Here is a 19033-nt window from a genome sequence, read left to right as displayed (position 1 = left end):
TCTTTTTTTTTTTTTTTTGATTTTTAAAAATTGTATTGTCAGAAACAGGGTAAAAGAACAAATATACATTTTACAATATCATAGCTATATAATATATACCTTTGAAATGTTCTTTGTATTTTCTTGGAACATTTCACAGATTAGTAACAATAACAAGCTCACAAATAATTCAGACTTATACTAAAAAATCTTCGTTGATTCCTCACATCTTGAGTATTTATCATTTCCATTTACAGATTTCCAGTGACTTCTTTTTTATTCAATTCTAAATATGCGGTTTTCTATCTGGCACCATTTCCCTTCTGCCTGAAGATCTTTACTTTTTTATAGCATAATTCTGCTTATGACTAATCTTTTACTCTTCTTTGATTTGGAAGTGTATTTATTTTGCTTTTACTCTTAAAAATATTATCACTGTGTACATTTCTGGGTTGATATATATGTATGTGTGTGTATAAATATACATGTGTGTGTGTGTGTATATATATATATATATATATATTTTTTTTTCTCTCTTAGAGCTTTTAAGACAGTATTTCACAATCTTCTGGCCTCCAACTTTTCTAATAGAGAGCCAATGATAAATTGCCTTTTTTTCCTAAACAAACATTGACATTTCTGTCAGCCAGGTTTAGGAGTCTGTCTTTTTCCTTGGTTTTCAGCAGTCTAATACTTATGAGAAAATATGTGGTATTATTTGCATGTACCCTATATGAGGATCATGAGCTTATGAAAACTCTGGCTTTGAGAAATTTTTGGTCATTACTTCCTAAAATATTTTTTCCTACTTGTTTCTTTTTGTCTCCTGGAACACCAATAATGTGTATGTTAGAGCTTTTTATATTCCCCATAGGTTTTTGTTACCAAATCAAAGTGAGTCCACTCATACAGTGGGTCAATATTCACAGAGCGGCCAAATATTCACACTGAGGTTTGCCACTGCAGAATGGAGGGTATTTATTTGCAGGGTACCAGGCACAGAGAATGTGGCAGTGCACACATCAGACTCATCTTCCTGATGGCTTTCAAGCAAGTGTCTTTAAAGAAATGGGTAAATTTCAAGAAAGCAGAAGTTACAGGCAAAATCATAAATCAATATATGGAGCTTATTCATTGCTTTGGTTTAAAAAGATGGGGTATCTTGAAGCGGAGGCTTACAGGTTGTAAGTAGATTCTAATATTTTCTGATTTGCAGTTGGTTAAGGAAGAAAAGTTTTCTTTAAAAATTTTGGGTCAGCAGAAAGATATGTAAGTTCTGGCTTGTAGATGTGACTTCTTCCAGGCCCCTTAGGAAGACCATTTGACCAATTTAGTCCTCAGTTCCCCCTTATCACTCCTGCATCTTGACTGTACAAGAAACTTCACTTTCCTTTCAAGCACAAGTGTTCCAATTCATTCTGTTTTCAGATCATCTATGGGCTATCGTTGCTTTTCTCCTGAGCTTATGTGTAGACGCTTTCCTTCGTCGCCTCTGGAAGCATGCACACAAGGGGAGTGGCTTCGGCCGCAGCACGTGGAATGCGCTTTCCCTCACGACAGGCCTGCCGCCGTTCCGCCACCATTGGGCGCGGACGCCGCGCTGGGCAGAGCCCCTGGGCAAATTATTTCTAAGATGTAATATAAAATGTTGTGAAACATCCTAGAACAAAAGAAATTAAGTAAATGATAACTATGGTAGCTATTATTATTTGTTTCCAAAATTGGAGGGAGAGTTTAAGTCAAGATGCAGAGTTGGAAATTAAGGCAATGTGACTGAGGAAAGCAACTTGTCTATAGCATCAATAAAATAGATGATAGGTGATAAAAAGGCAAGAAAGTTATTAAGGCTAGACTATGGCTACCTTTATGTTCCCAGGTGACAAGTTCAGAGTTTATCCTCCTGTAAAGGTGGGAAACATTGATAGGTTTAGAATGCTTCAATGTTATGACAAAAATAGTGATTTTAGAATGCGATTTTAGTACTGATATGGGGAGAATCCATTTCATTGATCATAACATAAAAATTCCAAAATAACTTCATTCACAGAAATTAATGAGTTGCTGTCTTTCTATTCCCTCCCACTTGGTCTTTCTGGCCTATCTAATTAAACAGATAAGTCAACAACAAAAAATTGCCATAACACTAGGTAACACTTGGCTAATATAGTCAAATTGATTTATTCAACTAAATAAGTCTACTTACTTTTTATACCAAATTCATGTAGATTGACCAATCATTTTAGTCAAACCAGTTGATCTGGTTGTACATATAAACACAATCATTACCTATAATGGAAAGGAAAAAGTTATTTTGAACATTCTTCTCAGGAAAGTTAGTGTCAAACATATAAAACCTAGTTTTAGCAAGAAGCAGGCAGTAACAGTAGTAGCTTCACTAACACATTAAGACTAGTGTCATGGTATACTCAGTAGAGCTATTATATTTAAGGATAATTAAATATAAGCAGCTACTGAGGAAAGTACAATGGAGGAAGTATACACTGAAACGTTAGTACCAAAATGCATTCTTTGCTCCCATTCCTTCAATCAAAGCATATAGCTTAAGCTTCAAATTCAAAGACTAGCTCAGACCCTAATTAGTCCCCCTTGAGGTCCAGGATAAGATTTCTAATAAACTTGTAAATCTCTGCTCTGTTGTTTAGGGGACTTGGTATTGACAGTTCTTTCTTTCCTTTCCTAAACAGTAACTGAGTTTCAGATGAGATTTTAAAATTAAAATAAAAAAGAAATGAGCTTGCCTGCCTGTGGTAGCATACACTCTAGCTAATCTAAAAATGCTATAATTATGCATGGTGCTGATAGATTTGTCTCTGGGCTTGGTGGTCAGGATCTAGATGAACTGTTGCAGTTGCTGCTTTATCATCACAAATGTTCTGCACCTCTTAGCAACTCTCAGGCCTACACATGATGTTGGAATTTAAAGAGGCCCCATAGCCATATATCCCATTGAGATGTGTTGGGGTAAGTGCCAGTTCATCTCTTTCCATTCATAGGTTTAGGGGGAAAAAGTGTATATGTGTAGGGTGTCCTACAGGGATCATGTTTCAACTGGCTGTTTGCCACAAAGCCATTCCCACTGGAAAGGAACCCTAGTGTTGTTAATTAGTGTGGAGTCAAAGAGGCTAAAACCACGGATTCAGTACTGAGCTCTTTACCTGTCTACTGCCTACAACTTATATCCTGTTTTTCTATTCATCCTGCAAATGGGGGCTTTTGGTCACAAGGGGACACCAAATGAGACAATATAAGCTTCATTTAACTTCATCTCTGAATTGGCCACATTTGTAACTGTCTTCTTTGCCTTACAAGGTTATCGGAAAGCAATTTGAAATTTATGAACCACCTATAAACGTAAGACACTTAAAATTGTCATTAATATTAGTGAATATCACCTCAGCAATTGATATTTAATAATAATAAAATTAGGGTAAATATATCCATCCATAGTTCTTGGCAGAAGATAAGGTTAAGAGACAACAATGACTCCAAACTCATCCTGCTGAAAGCAGAGCAAGATTGTCATTTCCGTACGTGAAATACATTCCTTATAATTGCTTCCCACCTATCTCATTGCAGTTAAATCATTTGGAAGCAGGAAATATTTTAAAATAAGATTGCCTACGAATAGTTACCAGCAAGCTAAATGTCTATAATTTGTGTGTGTAAGATAAATTGACAATGATTCTATAAAGAAATCAAAATGGCTTTTTTATTAATAAAATGAAAAATGGCTGGATTTAATTTTAATTTTATTTATTTATTTATTTATTTATTTATTTGAGACGGAGTTTTTTTGCTCTTGTTACCCAGGCTGGAGTGCAATGGCGCGATCTCGGCTCACCACAACCTCTGCCTCCTGGACTCAGGCAATTCTCCTGCCTCAGCCTCCTGAGTAGCTGGGATTACAGGCACGCGCCACCATGCCCGGCTAATTTTTTGTATTTTTTTAGTAGAGACGGGGTTTCACCATGTTGACCAGGATGGTCTCGATCTCTCGACCTTGTGATCCACCTGCCTCGGCCTCCCAAAGTGCTGGAATTACAGGCGTGAGCCACCGCGCCCGGCCTTATTTATGTTTTGAATACATAGCATATGCAGATAGTTCAAAATATAAAGGTATATAGTGAAGATTAAATCTTCCTTCTGCCTGCCCATGCTACCCTTTCCTTACCCACCACAGCTCCTCAGCCATCTACTCTCTCTCTTCAGAGGACACCACTGTTACCAATTGCACATGTATCCATCTAGAAATATTTCACATGTATACAAACATTTATATATGCATATGTATGTTTTTTTTTTTTGTTTTTTTTGTTTTTTGTTTTTTTGTTTTTTTTTTTGAGACGGAGTTTTGCTCTTGTTACCCAGGCTGGAGTGCAATGGCGCGATCTCGGCTCACCGCAACCTCCGCCTCCTGGGTTCAGGCAATTCTCCTGCCTCAGCCTCCTGAGTAGCTGGGATTACAGGCACGCGCCACCATGCCCAGCTAATTTTTGTATTTTTAGTAGAGACGGGGTTTCACCATGTTGACCAGGATGGTCTCGATCTCTTGACCTCGTGATCCACCCACCTCGGCCTCCCAAGGTGCTGGGATTACAGGCGTGAGCCACTGCGCCCGGCGCATATGTGTGTTTTAAACTCAAAATAGCATGGTATGCATACTATCTGGGACCTTTTTCATTAAACAGTATATCTTGGAAATATTTTCATGTCTAATATACAGATTTACCTAATTCTTTTAAACAGCGGTGTCATAATATGTCATTATATGAAATAACAGCAATTGTAACAAGTCTCCTACTGATGGAAATTTAGATTGTTTCCAGTATTTTCTTAACACAAATAGTAGCAAACTGCAACCAAATTGACCATCTGATATAACTGGATTTTAAATGCAAACATATAAATGTTGTTTAAAGTATATTCCTTATGTTTCTCATAATATTTAAAAATCAGATTATTAAGAGTAACTGTAGTATTTATGAAATGAAGACTAGATATTAGTATGTCTGAATTATGCCAAAATAAAATTAGTTAAGACAAAAATGTTCAATTTCATAAGGACAATACATGTTGTATGTCAGCTAGAATAACGTGTTGGAAAAATGAAAACAATAAATTCACTAAAATTTTCCTACTTCAGGCAGTTCAGGTATTAGGAAGAGAAAGCTAATGTGCCATAAAGCTCTTTCCTAAGTATATTTCTGCTGTATTTACTTATTATCAACAACTATTTTGGGAATCTCTCCAAATTTGTGTATTTCCCTAACCTTATCTGTCCTGTGATCAACTTTTATTTCTCTCTTTCTCTTTTAAATATTCTGCAAATAGTATGAGATCTTCTCTCCTGTTGGCAGGGAATTACTAAGCTAGTCAATTAATGGTGGTTTAATCATTACAGCACAATCCTATGCTATTCCTCCTGTGAATTATAAAAGAGTATAAAATATTTCAATCCAGTTGGATACCTGAAGTAAGACACAAATACAGAATCAGTTAAAAGGAATTCAGGATATAAACAATAGTTTGATATAAGGTTTGTTTTATGATAGCAATACACATGACATTATGTATCTGCATGCCAAGACCTGTCATTTCTTTCTTCTAGGTTCCTCTCAGATTTGTCCTCTTATTAAAAAAAAAAAAAAAAAAAAAAAAAATCCCCAAACTTCACCCTGGTGTGACTGCTCACCACCCCCCACCCCCCAACATTGCAGCATTGTTACTTCAACCTGTTAGTTTTTTGTTCTTCTCTCAGCCCATTCCACATATGAAGCCAATCATCATTAAACAGCACTTCGAGTCTTTTTTTTTTTTTTTTTTTTTTGAGACGGAGTTTCGCTCTTGTTACCCAGGCTGGAGTGCAATGGCATGATCTCGGCTCACCGCAACCTCCGCCTCCTGGGTTCGGGCAATTCTCCTGCCTCAGCCTCCTGAGTAGCTGGGATTACAAGCACGCGCCACCATGCCCAGCTAGTTTTTTGTATTTTTAGTAGAGACGGGGTTTCACCATGTGGACCAGGATGGTCTCGATCTCTCGACCTCGTGATCCACCCGCCTCGGCCTCCCAAAGTGCTGGGATTACAGGCTTGAGCCACCGCGCCTGGCCTCGAGTCATTTTTTTATTCCAAGATCTACAATGACACTCTAGCCTAGCACATCATGTCCAAATTTCTCTGCCTGTTACTCAGAGTCCTCTAGAATTCAACTCTATTCTATCTAGTTTCATTTCCAGTTCATGATGCTCACACAACCCCTTCTCACCAGACTCATTTTTTTCTAAGCACATTATGCTTGAGAAGTTCTACTCTTGTGCCTTGGTTTATGTTGTTAATCTTTCCTGAGAATCTTTTGAAAATCATTTTGAAAATCTTCTGAGAATCTTTTCTTCTTTACACTCTGCCTTTTCAAATCTTCTCCATCCCTTAAGTTTCATGTGGCGATCCATTGTCTTCAAAAAACTTTCCCCAAACCTTTCAGCCAATAATGACCTCTCCTTTCTCCATTTCTTTACCGCTATATGTAGCCTTATAGCTCAAATGCTATATTCTATGTTTTATTCTGTATTATATTGTGCTAGTCCTGTGTTTATAGTCCTAGATTATAAATTGAGGGCAAATATAAAGACTTTACTTTCTTTCCCTTTAGTAGCTAGCACAAGACTTGGTGTACAAAAGATGCTTAATTGGTATTTTTGATCAATTATTCTAATGAAGGTATCATTGCTTTATTACATTGTTTTGGAGGTTGCAGTGGAGAGTAGGGGATAATTCAGAGGTTTAGAAGATTTATGTCACTAAAAGTGTCCATTAGGTAATGTTTCATTCAGACCACTGTTACAAAGCATATATGAGTATTTAATATTTCTCATTTATATTTTTAAAATATATATTTCCTTATACTTACAAATTTATAAAAAATACCCCAAGTAATCCATTTGTTTCATCTTGTTGGAAAATGTAGCTGTCAAAATGGCCTATTTACAGTGAATCAATAGTGCTATAAATATGCTGGGAAATATATTGTATGGATAGAATAAAAACCCAAGTAGGAACACTGTCTAATAAATGTTTACACACCATCAAGTCTACAAATATTAAATATCATACATGATAGAATCTTTCTCATCTCATAATTTATCTCAATTTTTCCATTCCTTTCTTTCATTTTCTCTTCTAGCTTTACTCACAGACAAGCCTCCCAAGCCATTGTTCCCCATGGAGAATCAGCCAAGTGTTATAGATGTCCAGCTGGGTAAGTCCCCTTCTGGGCATAATAGATCCTAAAATTGCTCTCTGTTAACAGATGGGGAAAATTGCATGAACCAGGAAAGGTTTATTGCCACTGTTATTACATGCAAATTAATTTGTATTCTGCTAATTTATAACCCTGGAGTTCAGTGCAATAGTGGTTTAAGGAAATGAGTTTGTGTTGCATCAAAGAATGGTAATATTAATTAGTTACACTGGGTACTAAGTGTGCTATATGACAGTTTTTTAACTCTATGAATGAAAGACAGATGAGTGTCTTGCATTGGTGGTTGATAAGGAAAACTTTTCATACATGTCAGCCAAAATTTTTGGATAGCATTAACTCCTGGAGAACAAGTACTTCTTAAAATAAAGCACAGCCCTTTGATTTAACCTTTAAAATGATTCAATAATTTTCAATGGCACAATCCAGGGCCATTTAAAACTTGTTTTTAGGTTGGGATCCTGAACATTTGTGAATCATATGATGTTGGGGAAAGTGACATGTTGATTGATGAGTGCTACTGTCCTTTTACGTACTCAAATAAGGACACAAGGTGTTACACCTCCTTTTAGAGCTCCTACTGGTAATCCTTGTAATTTTAAGTGCTGTCAGCTAAAAACTCAGAGGCCTGCTAGGATTTCTTTCAAATTGTGGCCTTAATTTAAATCATGTCACTTAATATTTGCAAGATTTCATCTGTCTTAGATTTCATTTTAGTATTCTAAATTTCTTCAATTCTATACAAAAGAACCACAAGACAACTGAGTAAATATGCTTGAAATGTATTGGGCTTATACTAAGTATATGATTTATTGATAAATTTGTGACCATAGTAGTCTCTATCAGTTATATAGCCAGGGTAGATTGATCCCAATACTTCACTCTCTTAGAAAGGTTTTTGCTTTTGTTTAATTTTTAAGTATTGTGAGTACCCAGTAGGGGTGTAAATTTATGGAGTATATGACATATTTTGATACAGATATACAATGCATAATAATCACATCAGGGTAAATGGGGTATCCATCACCTCAAATATTTATTCTTCCTTTGTGTTATAAACAATCCAGTTACAATATTTTAGTTATTTTAAGATGTACGATAAATTATTGTTGACGGTAGTCACCCTGTTGTGCTATCAAATACTAGATTTTATTCATTCTATCTAACTATGCCTATTAACCATTCCTACTTCTACCACACACAATACCCTTCCCAGCCTCTGGTAACTATTGTTCTACTCTCTATCTCCATGAGTTCAATTGTTTCAATTTTTTAGCTCCCCAAAATAAGTGAGAACGTGAAATTTGTCTTTCTGTTCACGGCACCCATGTTGTTGCAAATCACTGGATTTCATTCTTTCTTATGATTGAATAGTAGTCCATTGTGTATATGTACCACATTTTCTTTATCCATTTGTCTGTTGATGGACACTTAGGTTGCTTCCAAATTTTGGCTGTTGTGAATAGTGCTATAATAAACATTGGGGTACAGATATCTCTTTGATATACTGATTTCCTTTCTTCTGGGTATATGCCTAGCAATGGGATTGCTGAATCATATGGTAGCTCTACTTTTAGTTTATTGAGGAACCTCCAGACCATTCTCATGATGGTTGTACTAATTTATATTCCCACTAACAGTGAACATTTGGGTTCCCTTTGCTCTATATCCTCTCCAGCATTTGTTATTGACTCTCTTTTGGATGGAAAACATTTTAACTGGGGTGAGATGATATCTCCTTGTAGTTTTGCAAGTTTTGACTCAACTTTTGATCTTTACAATTCAGTTGGGATTGTTGGAAGCTTATTTATATCTTGAAAATAAGAGAGAGAAATTTATATTCCTAATGTTCATTTTTCTGAAATAAAATACAGCACTATGCAGCCTAGAAATGTACATACCAAAGTTAAGCATTTTTAAACAAAACAAAAAGAAAGTAATAAACATGTTGTCAAGAGTGGACTGTGGAAATGGCGAATATTTTGTAAATAATGAAGTATTAGACTGTGGTTCTTCTCATGTCCCCTATATAATTTTGCAGTCATTATATTTTGTTAGAGACAAATCTAGATATGCTGACATTCTTACTACTGTATGATATGGTTTACTCACATCTCTCCACCTCAAACTGGGGTAAAAATATTCCAAGAGAAGTTTGTGGTTCCAGGGGTTACATGGAGCCATACGTTGATCGTCTATCATTAGTTTACATGGAAATTCAAGTGGATAAATTGTTTTCATACAAAAACATACACACACACACACATACACACACACACACACACACATAAAGGACTAGAAAGCAATATTTGCATAATAAAATTTATATGATAAAATTCACAAATAAAATATGAGTAAATTTTATGTTTGTGGCCCCTGGAGGAATATCTTCTTTACTCTCCTCTACTATTAGGCACATTTCAACAGCAAAGTTTGAAAAGTACTGATCCAAAGTAAGGAGAAGGACCGTTATAGAAGATACACTCCACTCAGATTCACTGTGGGCAACACCTGTATGTACTTTTCAGGATATCTACAAGATGTGTACTATGTATAAACCCGTATTCTAATGTAGATATATATGCCAAAATACCCTACCAAATACTACCATACTATAAGATTACTAAAATAATTTACTTCCAATTTACAATTGATGTAAGGCTGAACTTGTTGGGTTTTAGTTTGTAACACAATTGGAAATAAATTTATTGACAGAAAAATGGAGACCTGCTTATTTTTCATCCCAGAAAGTCTGTTACTCTGAGATGTTAAACAACCATGTAATTCAGAGAAAGAAAAACAAAATCAGTCAAACCTGATCTTTGGTATTTCAAGGAGCCCATGACTGATTAATTTTAAGTGATTTTAACTCTTTCATGGATTTATTTAGCACCATTTATTCACAATTGGAAATCATTTTGTAAGTTGCTCTTATACCTCAATAGTCAGGTGATATTACGAGCATGATAAATGTCAGTGTCAGCAGGAGGTCTGCAGTGAGAATCATGAGAAATGCCAGGTGTAAAAAAGAGAGAAAAAGATAACTGACACTATTGGATATCTCTGTCTGTGTCTGGAAAACTTTCAGAATTCAGTAAGGTAATAAAAACTTCCAGACATCGTCTTCCTTCAGTTTCTGAAGTTTATCAAACACATTCAGCTCTGGAAATCCTTAAGCTAGAACTAAAATTAGAACAGCCAAAAAATACAAAAATCCAATCCATATGGCTAAACACATTGGGTTTCCCAAATCCCATTCCTTAAAATTTTAGAGGACAGTGTGGTAGATTAAATCTGGCCACAGATTTTTGGCTACTCCCAATATCTAAACTTAATTTTTCATTCTTCTTCCATTGATTCTGGGTTGGCCTTTCAGACATACTTGACCAATAGAGTGTGGCAAAAGTGATGTTCTGAAATTTTAGAGGCTGGATCAAAAGAAACTTGTAACTTCTGTTCCAGTCTTTTGGTGAAATCTGAAACCACGATGCTGCTTGAAGTTTAAGCCACATAGAGAGGCACTAGGGGATGAGATACAATGTGGTAGGAGAGAGAGGTCAATTAGCACCAAGGCACCAATATAAGTGAAGAAGACATCTTGGAAGTGGATCCTCCAGCCCCAGCTTCCCTGGCTTATGCCATGTAGATCAGAGACAAACCACTGAGCTGAACTCTTCTCAGATTTATGACCCCAAAATTCATGAACAAAATAAAGTGATTGTAATTGGCCATTAAGTTAGGGGTAATTTGTTGAGTAATAGTAGATAACCTGAACAAACATTAATTAGTTTATCTAGAGCATTATTAATTTTATTTTTTCCCATGAACAAGAATTTCATGCAGCCATTTTATGCAAAATGAGACATGTTTTAGGGAATACTTGAGTATTGGCTTCAAGGTAGTTTTATAAAACATGGCCTGGAATAATTGTTTATGTGTTTTGAGGGTTACGCTCTGTTCTCAGTTCTGAATATTTCTAAAAGGAATATAGTAAATGAAAAATTTCAATAGAAATAAATACTTTTCATGCATGGAGTTGGCATCAGTACAGATATTTTGTTGTGTCTCTAGAGGAAAATAAACATCTTGACTTTTTCTCTCCTATAGTGTAAGCCATTAGTCATCTACAAAGTTCTAGAAATTTACATACATTTTTGCTGACTTAGTGATGACAGTTTGGTTGTTGCTAAATTGTGTTCACAATGTAATGCTGAAAGAAGATTAATCTTCACCAAATAACCACATATTTTGAGATGATAAATACATTCTTAACAAAATGATCTGAAAACTATAGCTCTCACAAAGCAAGTCAATGCAACTGAAGTTCCCTTTGGTAATATAAGATATATAAAAGATAAAACAATGTACAACACACACACTAAAAATTCCAATTTGGTCATGTTATCCCTTATTTTTTTCTCTCTCTGAAGGTAAATTTAGCTTTAAATTCAAGAAATATACCTTGACTATACCAAGGCTAATTCTTTTCTCAGCAGTTGAAAAAATATATTTTCAATAATTTTTCTAAGTAAAACAACATTGTATTACAATATGTAAACTTATTTTTCACCTTTAATACCAATGTATTAAAATATTATAAGGTCATGTGCCCAATTTGATACATATTTATGCTAGACAGACCCTTTTTCATACACTGCGTTTTATCATAAGACCTAAGTGCATGCTTTACAAAGTGTAACATACTCCTAGAAGCTTTGAAAATGTCATGAACAAATTTGCATGAAATATTTGAGATCTTCCATCTAATTTTAATTAAAGGTGAGTTTGCAAATGTGTCCTGTTCTTCCGAATGATGATAATTTTTCTCCTCTCCCCTCCCCTCCCCTCCCCTATCCTCCTCTCCTCTTTCCTCTTTTGTTTTTTTTGTTTTTTGTTTTTTGTTTTGAGACAGAGTCGTGTTCTTTCACCCAGGCTGGAATGCAGTGCTGCAGTCTTGGCTCACTGCAACCTCCACCTCCCAGGTTCAAGCGATTCTCCTGCCTTAGTCTCCCCAGTAGCTGGGATCACAGGCACGTGCCACCATGCCCAGCTAATTTTTCTATTTTTAGTAGAGATGGCATTTTGCCGTGTTGGCCAGGTTGGTCTCAAACTCCTAACCTCAGGTGATCGCCAACCTTGGCCGCCTGTGCCTGGGTGATAATTTTCTTTGTGGAAGTTTCTTCAGAGTTAAAATAAGCTAGACAGTATTACACAGAAAATACATATAAACATTTACTTTCTTTTTCTGTGTGAATCAGAAAGGAGACCTGAGGAACCTAAAGTAGGTCAGAAAAACTCAGACAACTGGAATAGTCCAAGCTAATTGGGTTACTTCAGATGTTTCAAAAAGCCAATAATCTCTAGACAAATCTGATCCAGTATAAAAGATTTTTCTTCTTTTATATTCTCATTCAGAATTTATTTTACAGGCTATTCAAATTCAGATTACATGACTGTGTTATGTGCTATTGGTTCAGATTGTCTCTATGTGTATAAGAAGTGTTAATGTTCATCAGAAATTGATTTATCTACCATATCAATTTCTACTGAAAATTATATCAGATCCCCTAAGAGACAAGTGTAAGAGACTCTACAAGATAATATATCAAAGTATTACATTTAATTCAACACTGAGGACTAGAAGGCAAACAAATAACTAATTTAACCCTAATTTAGGAAATTAGCTATTCAACCAAATCTATGTTGTTTATAAACCTTTATTTACCTGAAAGCATTTATTGAGTTCTTACTGGATGCCAGTATATTAGATCCTGAAGATATAGAGGCGAATTAAATGATTTTCTTGGCCTTAAAGAGTTCTCAATCTAGTGGGGAAACAGATATGTATAAGTAGAATTGCATCACAGTATGAGAACTGCAAAAAGAGGGGGAAAGGGGAATTTTTTTAATTTTTGTGATAGGACCTCACATATTAAAGGTTCTATGTACTTAGGCTTTCACTCATTACAATGACAAAACTCTGTAACTTCAACATAATTACTACATTTATCTGAAAATAATTAAGAATTGCTAAGAATAGAACCTTTTGAAATCATAAATTGTTCACCATTTGCTTTAATGTGGCAAATACTAAAAATATAATTTTTGATACCCTTGAATCAATTCAGTTTAAGAAAATGAGTCAATTCCTTCTAAAGTTGACATAAAATGAACAATCCACAGCAAGTCACCAACTGAGCTAAATGTCAAACCAGAATTATTGTTAATACAAATAGTAATACATGATTATTTCATTAGCTGGATCATAACTTGATATATGCATTGTGTGTATAATGGTGGAAACAAGGGATTTCTTTTAATTCTTTATATCATATTCTTACCCTCTTAGTTTCAAATAACTCCTTAAAAACTTTTATATAATCTTGAATAAGTGAAAACTGTGAAGAGTTTAGAGAATAAGAAGGCGAGTATTATGAATTTACTCAGCTTTCTTGGCATACATAATTGGAGCTAGTTCACGGCAGCATTTCCTCATCCTTGTAGACATTCTAGGGTTAGTGAGTTGTTTCCAAAAGACCTATTTATTCAGGATAACACGCACCAGCTTAGCATGGGCTACCCCAACCTGAAAACCGTTCTATTACCCAGATTATACAACATGTGCATTATTTACAACTTTGGAAAATCTAGGCCAAGCCTTTTCCCTAAGAGTTGGCTACAGCATTAATGAGTAAGACTGAAACTGGTTCCCTTACTTTGTCTTAAATTTTTATAACAGCTGTGCATGCTTTGAGATTTTGAAGAATGAAATGGGAAAAAAGTTACCAGTTTACTAAAGAGTATCTGGTTATAATCTAATAATGTGATTATGAACATCTCTTAAATAGCATGATTGTTAACCAGTCCTCTTCCTCTGTTCATACATTGGTACTTGGGGGCATTGCTTAAGCTTATGTCTTACTGAGATACTATTATAAGCTTGATTGTGTTTCATCATATTTTTAAAAAGCCAAAACCATGATTTCATATATTTGGAACCAAAATTATTTGAGAATTTACTAGATACTAGGCACTACAATGGGCATTTTTACATACACTGTCTTATACCTCGTAAGAGCTCAAAGTAGTAGTAGGTATTGTTGAAATATTTTGCATATGAGAGAATGTGTAGCCACAGACAGTTGAAATAGCTTACATGATGTTACATAATTAGTAAGTGACAAAGAAGGGATTTCAACCAGATCTGTTTCGCTCCAAAGTATTTTCTTTTTGTTATAGCACACTGGGTATGGTAACATTATCTAGACCCCAAACTCTATCCTAGGACAAAATTATCAGTTTAATAAGGACAGCTAAATAATATTAACAACTATAGTAATTATTATTTAATAATAGCTCTATTATAAATAATATAATTATTCTACTTAGTATTATAATTTAATGACATTTCTAGTACTGCTAAGAATAGTAATTATTATTATAATAATGTTTCCTTAGTAGAATAGTACTACTAATTATTATTATTTGTACAAGTAGTATCAGTAGTAGTAGTAGTGGAGCTATCATTTCTTGATTGCTTACAAGGTCCTTTGTACTATATTAAACACTTTATAGAGATTATTTTATTTAATCCTCCCAACAACTCTGTGATAAACCCAACTACTTGCCTCATTTGAACAGCTTTATTATTATATTAGTCATATACTATACAATTGGTGATTTAAACATCTATTTTAATGATTTTTAGTATATTCATGAAGTTGTGCAAGCATCACCACAATTTCAGAACATTTTCAACACCTCAGAAAAAAACTATGTAACCATTGACATTCACTCCTCTGTCCCTCATCCTCACCCCATCCTCAGATTTCGGTAGTCATTAATCAACTATCTGTAACTATAGATTTGCCTATTCTGGATATTTAATACAAATAAAATATACAACATGTAGTCTTTTATGATTGGCTTCTTACATTTAACGTATGGTTATCAACGTTCAATCATCGTTACTGCATGTGTAAGTACTTCATTCCTTTTTGTTGCCAAATAATAATCTACCAATTTTATTTATTCATTCATTCATTAGTTGAGGGATATTTGGATCATTTGTACTCTGTGGCTTTAATCAGCAATGTTGCTGTGGGCATCCATGTACAAATTTATGTGTGCACATGTTTTCATTTTTCTTGTGTATACCTAGGAGTAGAATTGCTGGATTATTTGGTCATTCTGTGTTTAACCTTTTGAAGAATTATCAGGCTGCTTTCCAAAGTTACTGTACCATTTTACATTCCTACAAGCAATGCAGAAGAGTTCCTATTTCTCTATATTTTTGAAAGAACTTGTTATTTTTTAACATTATTCTAATGTGTATGTAGTATTATTATGGTTGAAACTGGATTTTTAAATTTATATTTCTCTAATGGTTAATTTTATTGAGCATCTTTTCATGTGCTTGTTGACCATTTGTGTCTTCAAAGAAATGTCCATGACCTATTTTTTAAATGAGGAAAATGAGCTCAAAGAAGTTATAAAACTTATCCAAATTAGTAAGCAGCTTAAAAGTAGTGAAGCTAAAGTTGTCACTCTTAAATCTTAGCCATAAAGTCTATTAATATTAGTACTACTGTTTGCATGGTCCTCTTGCACTTGGGACTTACTTCTGCCCTTTCTTAAAACAGATTTTTGGACAGAAGATGAGTGATCATATATGTAGAAGTTAAAAGGGTATCTAGTGTGATTTGATTCAGTGAGAAAATAGAAATTTTTTTTTTTTTTTTTTTTTTTTAGTTTTTTTTTTTTTTTTTTTTTATTGCATTTTAGGTTTTGGGGTACATGTGATGAACATGCAAGATTGTTGCATAGGTACACACATGGCAGTGTGCTTTGCTGCCTTCCGTCCCCTCACCTGTATCTGTCATTTCTCCCCATGCTATCTCTTCCCACCTCCCCACCCCCCGCCCCTCCCCCATTTCCCACCAACAGACCCCAGTGTGTAGTGCTCCCCTCCCTGTGTCCATGTGTTCTCATTGTTCAACACCCGCCTATGAGCGAGAATATACGGTGTTTGATTTTCTGCTCTTGTGTCAGTTTGCTGAGAATGATGGTTTCCAGGTTCATCCATGTCCCTATAAAGGACGTGAACTCATCGTTTTTGATGGCTGCATAATATTCCATGGTGTATATGTACCACATTTTCCCTGAAAATAGAAATTATTAAGAGAGCATTGCTTTAACTTTAAATCTTTTAACTCAGGCAGCAAGTCCCTTTTAAATAGCAAACTAATTTGTAAGAAGTAGATATGCCTGGAAACTGGCTGTGAAGCACAAGGCAGCATAGGAAAGTTTTCTGGAGGGGTTTACAGTATATTTAAATGGCCAAAAAAAAGTATGTAATCCAGCATCTGAACAGAAATTAAGAAATTCATCTGTATCATTAAAGGATAGGAAGGATAGATTAGAGACTTAAAAATAAGTTGGAGAACTCTCCACTGTTTGAATTTATTAGGAATATGTGTCAACCTAGTGCAATATTCCCCCAAAGCATATGATGTCTGTGTTTATATCAATACTATCAGCTTTGCAGCACTTCTCCGCAGTTTCATGTTCTTACCCATCTTATTCAGCATATCTTATTCAGTGGATTCTTGCTAAAGATCTGGAAAAGAAAAAAAAGCTACAAATTTTGACTCTATCTAAAATGCCACATGAACTGGAAAAAAAAAAAACAGAATTATGTAAGAACTCCTCTTTCAATTCAAATATTTTATATAATTTTATATAAATAAAGGCAGCAAACTTGTAGAAAATTGTGTAAACAATTATCTAGCTTATTTATAATTAAAGTAGAAGAGTATTCTCAGAAGTAAGGTAGAGGGTAGCTTTGTATCATATAGATAATTCCATTAATTGTGCTCTACATTTCATTTAAATAAATTTGGCTTAAACTTTGGAAGATCCTTTGCTCCTTTAGTAATAACTCTTTCCAAAAATTACTTAGATATATCAGGAGTGGGATATAAATATTTGGTCCTTTTTTGAGGGGTCAGAGTCTCACTCTGTCACCCAGGCTAGAGTGCAGTATCATGATTCAGGCTCACTGCAGCCTCAAACTCTTGGGCTTAAATGATCCTCCTGTCTCAGCTTCCTCAGTAGCTGGCACTACAGGGACACATCACTATGCCTGGAGAAGTATTTTTTAACATTTTTGTTGAGACAGGGTCTACACAGAATAAGGACAAGGCAAGAGATGTGGAAAAAAAAAACTTAGAGATCTGTGAAACTACAACTAGTAGTTTATGGTCAAGGTAGTAACTTGGAGTTTGGAATCTTAGTTGTTGCAGAAGCCCCAGCAAGGTGGTATGTAAAGAGATCAGGTCAGAGGAAACACTGATCTTCAGTTTCTAGCAAGGCGGAAAAGTCAAAGGTTGAAAGCCATCATGAAACAGGCAAGAAATGGATACTGAAAGATCAAAGACAGTGTTACTAAACCTCTAAGAGTTGGCTCTTGATTCCCACAAGAGAAAGGTATTGTCACTGTGGTCATAGCCACTGAAAAGTAAAGATTGAAAGAACTGGGACTTAGAGTGATGCAAAAGAAGACACACCTGGCAATGCAGATCAGTTAAAGAAAGTCCTTTTGCTGAAAAAAGAAACTCCTTCAAAAAGAGTAGAAGGTAAACATGGCTTTCTACGAGTTCTGATAAAAAGTCTACTCTTTGCCAATATCTGAATTTCAAAAATTGAATTAATAGTATATGCATCGGGTTCACAAAAATGGTTTGATTTTGTTTACAAATGCAATATTAACCTAGGAGGAGAGCTTATGTATACTGAAATTTGGTGTATATTTTTAAGATACTTCTTTTTCAAGAGCAGGAGGAGTTCTGACTCACTGAGGGCCTGTATCAATGTCATTTATTTTCCTTAGATGTGAAGGTGTTGATTGTATACCTATTACTATAATGATGAATTTACATTTGTTGTCAAATTGTTTGATAAAATTTTAACTTAGTGAGATGACAATCATGGTGTATCTCAAGGCTGATTGTTGGCAAAAGAACAAATAGAATGTGAACATGTGATGGAGAGGAGGCCTACAACAAAGAAAAGGGAAAATTTGTTAAGGTATAATTTGAAAACTCCTATAAACCCAAAATAAAATTCTAGGCACTCCTCCCCGCCACAACCATCTGAATGGACTCCTCCTCTCTGCCAGAACATTCCAGTGTTAACCTGAAAAACGGGTTCAAGTCATGACAGAAAGAGAGGGTTGGACACTTCTCATTTGTGCCCTACTCCCTTTTGGAATTCAGGAAAAGTTGAACGGCATTTGACATTAACACAGACCTTAAGTCTGATAAGAAACATACAATCTATTCTCTGTGAAGCTTGCTTCTTGGAGGCTTCATCTACATGATAAAACTTTGATCTCCATAACTCCTTATTGCAACCCACGCATTTTTCGATTGATAATAACTTTCAATCAATTAACAATCAGAACATTTTAAAAGTCTACCTATAAGCTAGAAGCGCCATGCTTCAAGTTATTCCATCATTCCAGACCAAACCAATGTCTATCTTACACGATTGATGTCTTATGTCTTCCTAAAATGTATAAAACTAGGCTGTGCCCTGACCACCTTGAGTACATGTTCTTAGGATTTCCTCAGGGCTGTGTCACAGGCCATGAGTCACATATATTTGGCTCAGAATAAACATCAACTATTTTACACAGTTTGATTCTTTTTGTTGACACTCCCCTAGCTCAATTATGAGAAAATGAAAGGTCTTTAGAAAGAAAAAGAATCATGCTAAC

At 35.0% G+C, this 19033-nt stretch overlaps 1 protein-coding gene across 1 annotated transcript in view; it reads left to right on the top strand.

Annotated features, from left to right (window-relative positions):
- IL1RAPL2 (interleukin 1 receptor accessory protein like 2) overlaps window positions 1-19033 on the top strand; it is a 1129803-nt gene that overhangs the window by 855921 nt on the left and 254849 nt on the right. The window contains exon 6 of the mRNA XM_003935894.2: window positions 7180-7254. Coding sequence (XP_003935943.1) covers window positions 7180-7254 — 75 coding nt within the window. The remainder of the gene's footprint in view (window positions 1-7179; window positions 7255-19033) is intronic.

The sequence above is a fragment of the Saimiri boliviensis genome, chromosome X (genome assembly GCF_048565385.1).
Source record: "Saimiri boliviensis isolate mSaiBol1 chromosome X, mSaiBol1.pri, whole genome shotgun sequence".
Taxonomy (NCBI): domain Eukaryota; kingdom Metazoa; phylum Chordata; class Mammalia; order Primates; family Cebidae; genus Saimiri; species Saimiri boliviensis.
This window is presented reverse-complemented; position numbering and strand designations above follow the sequence as displayed.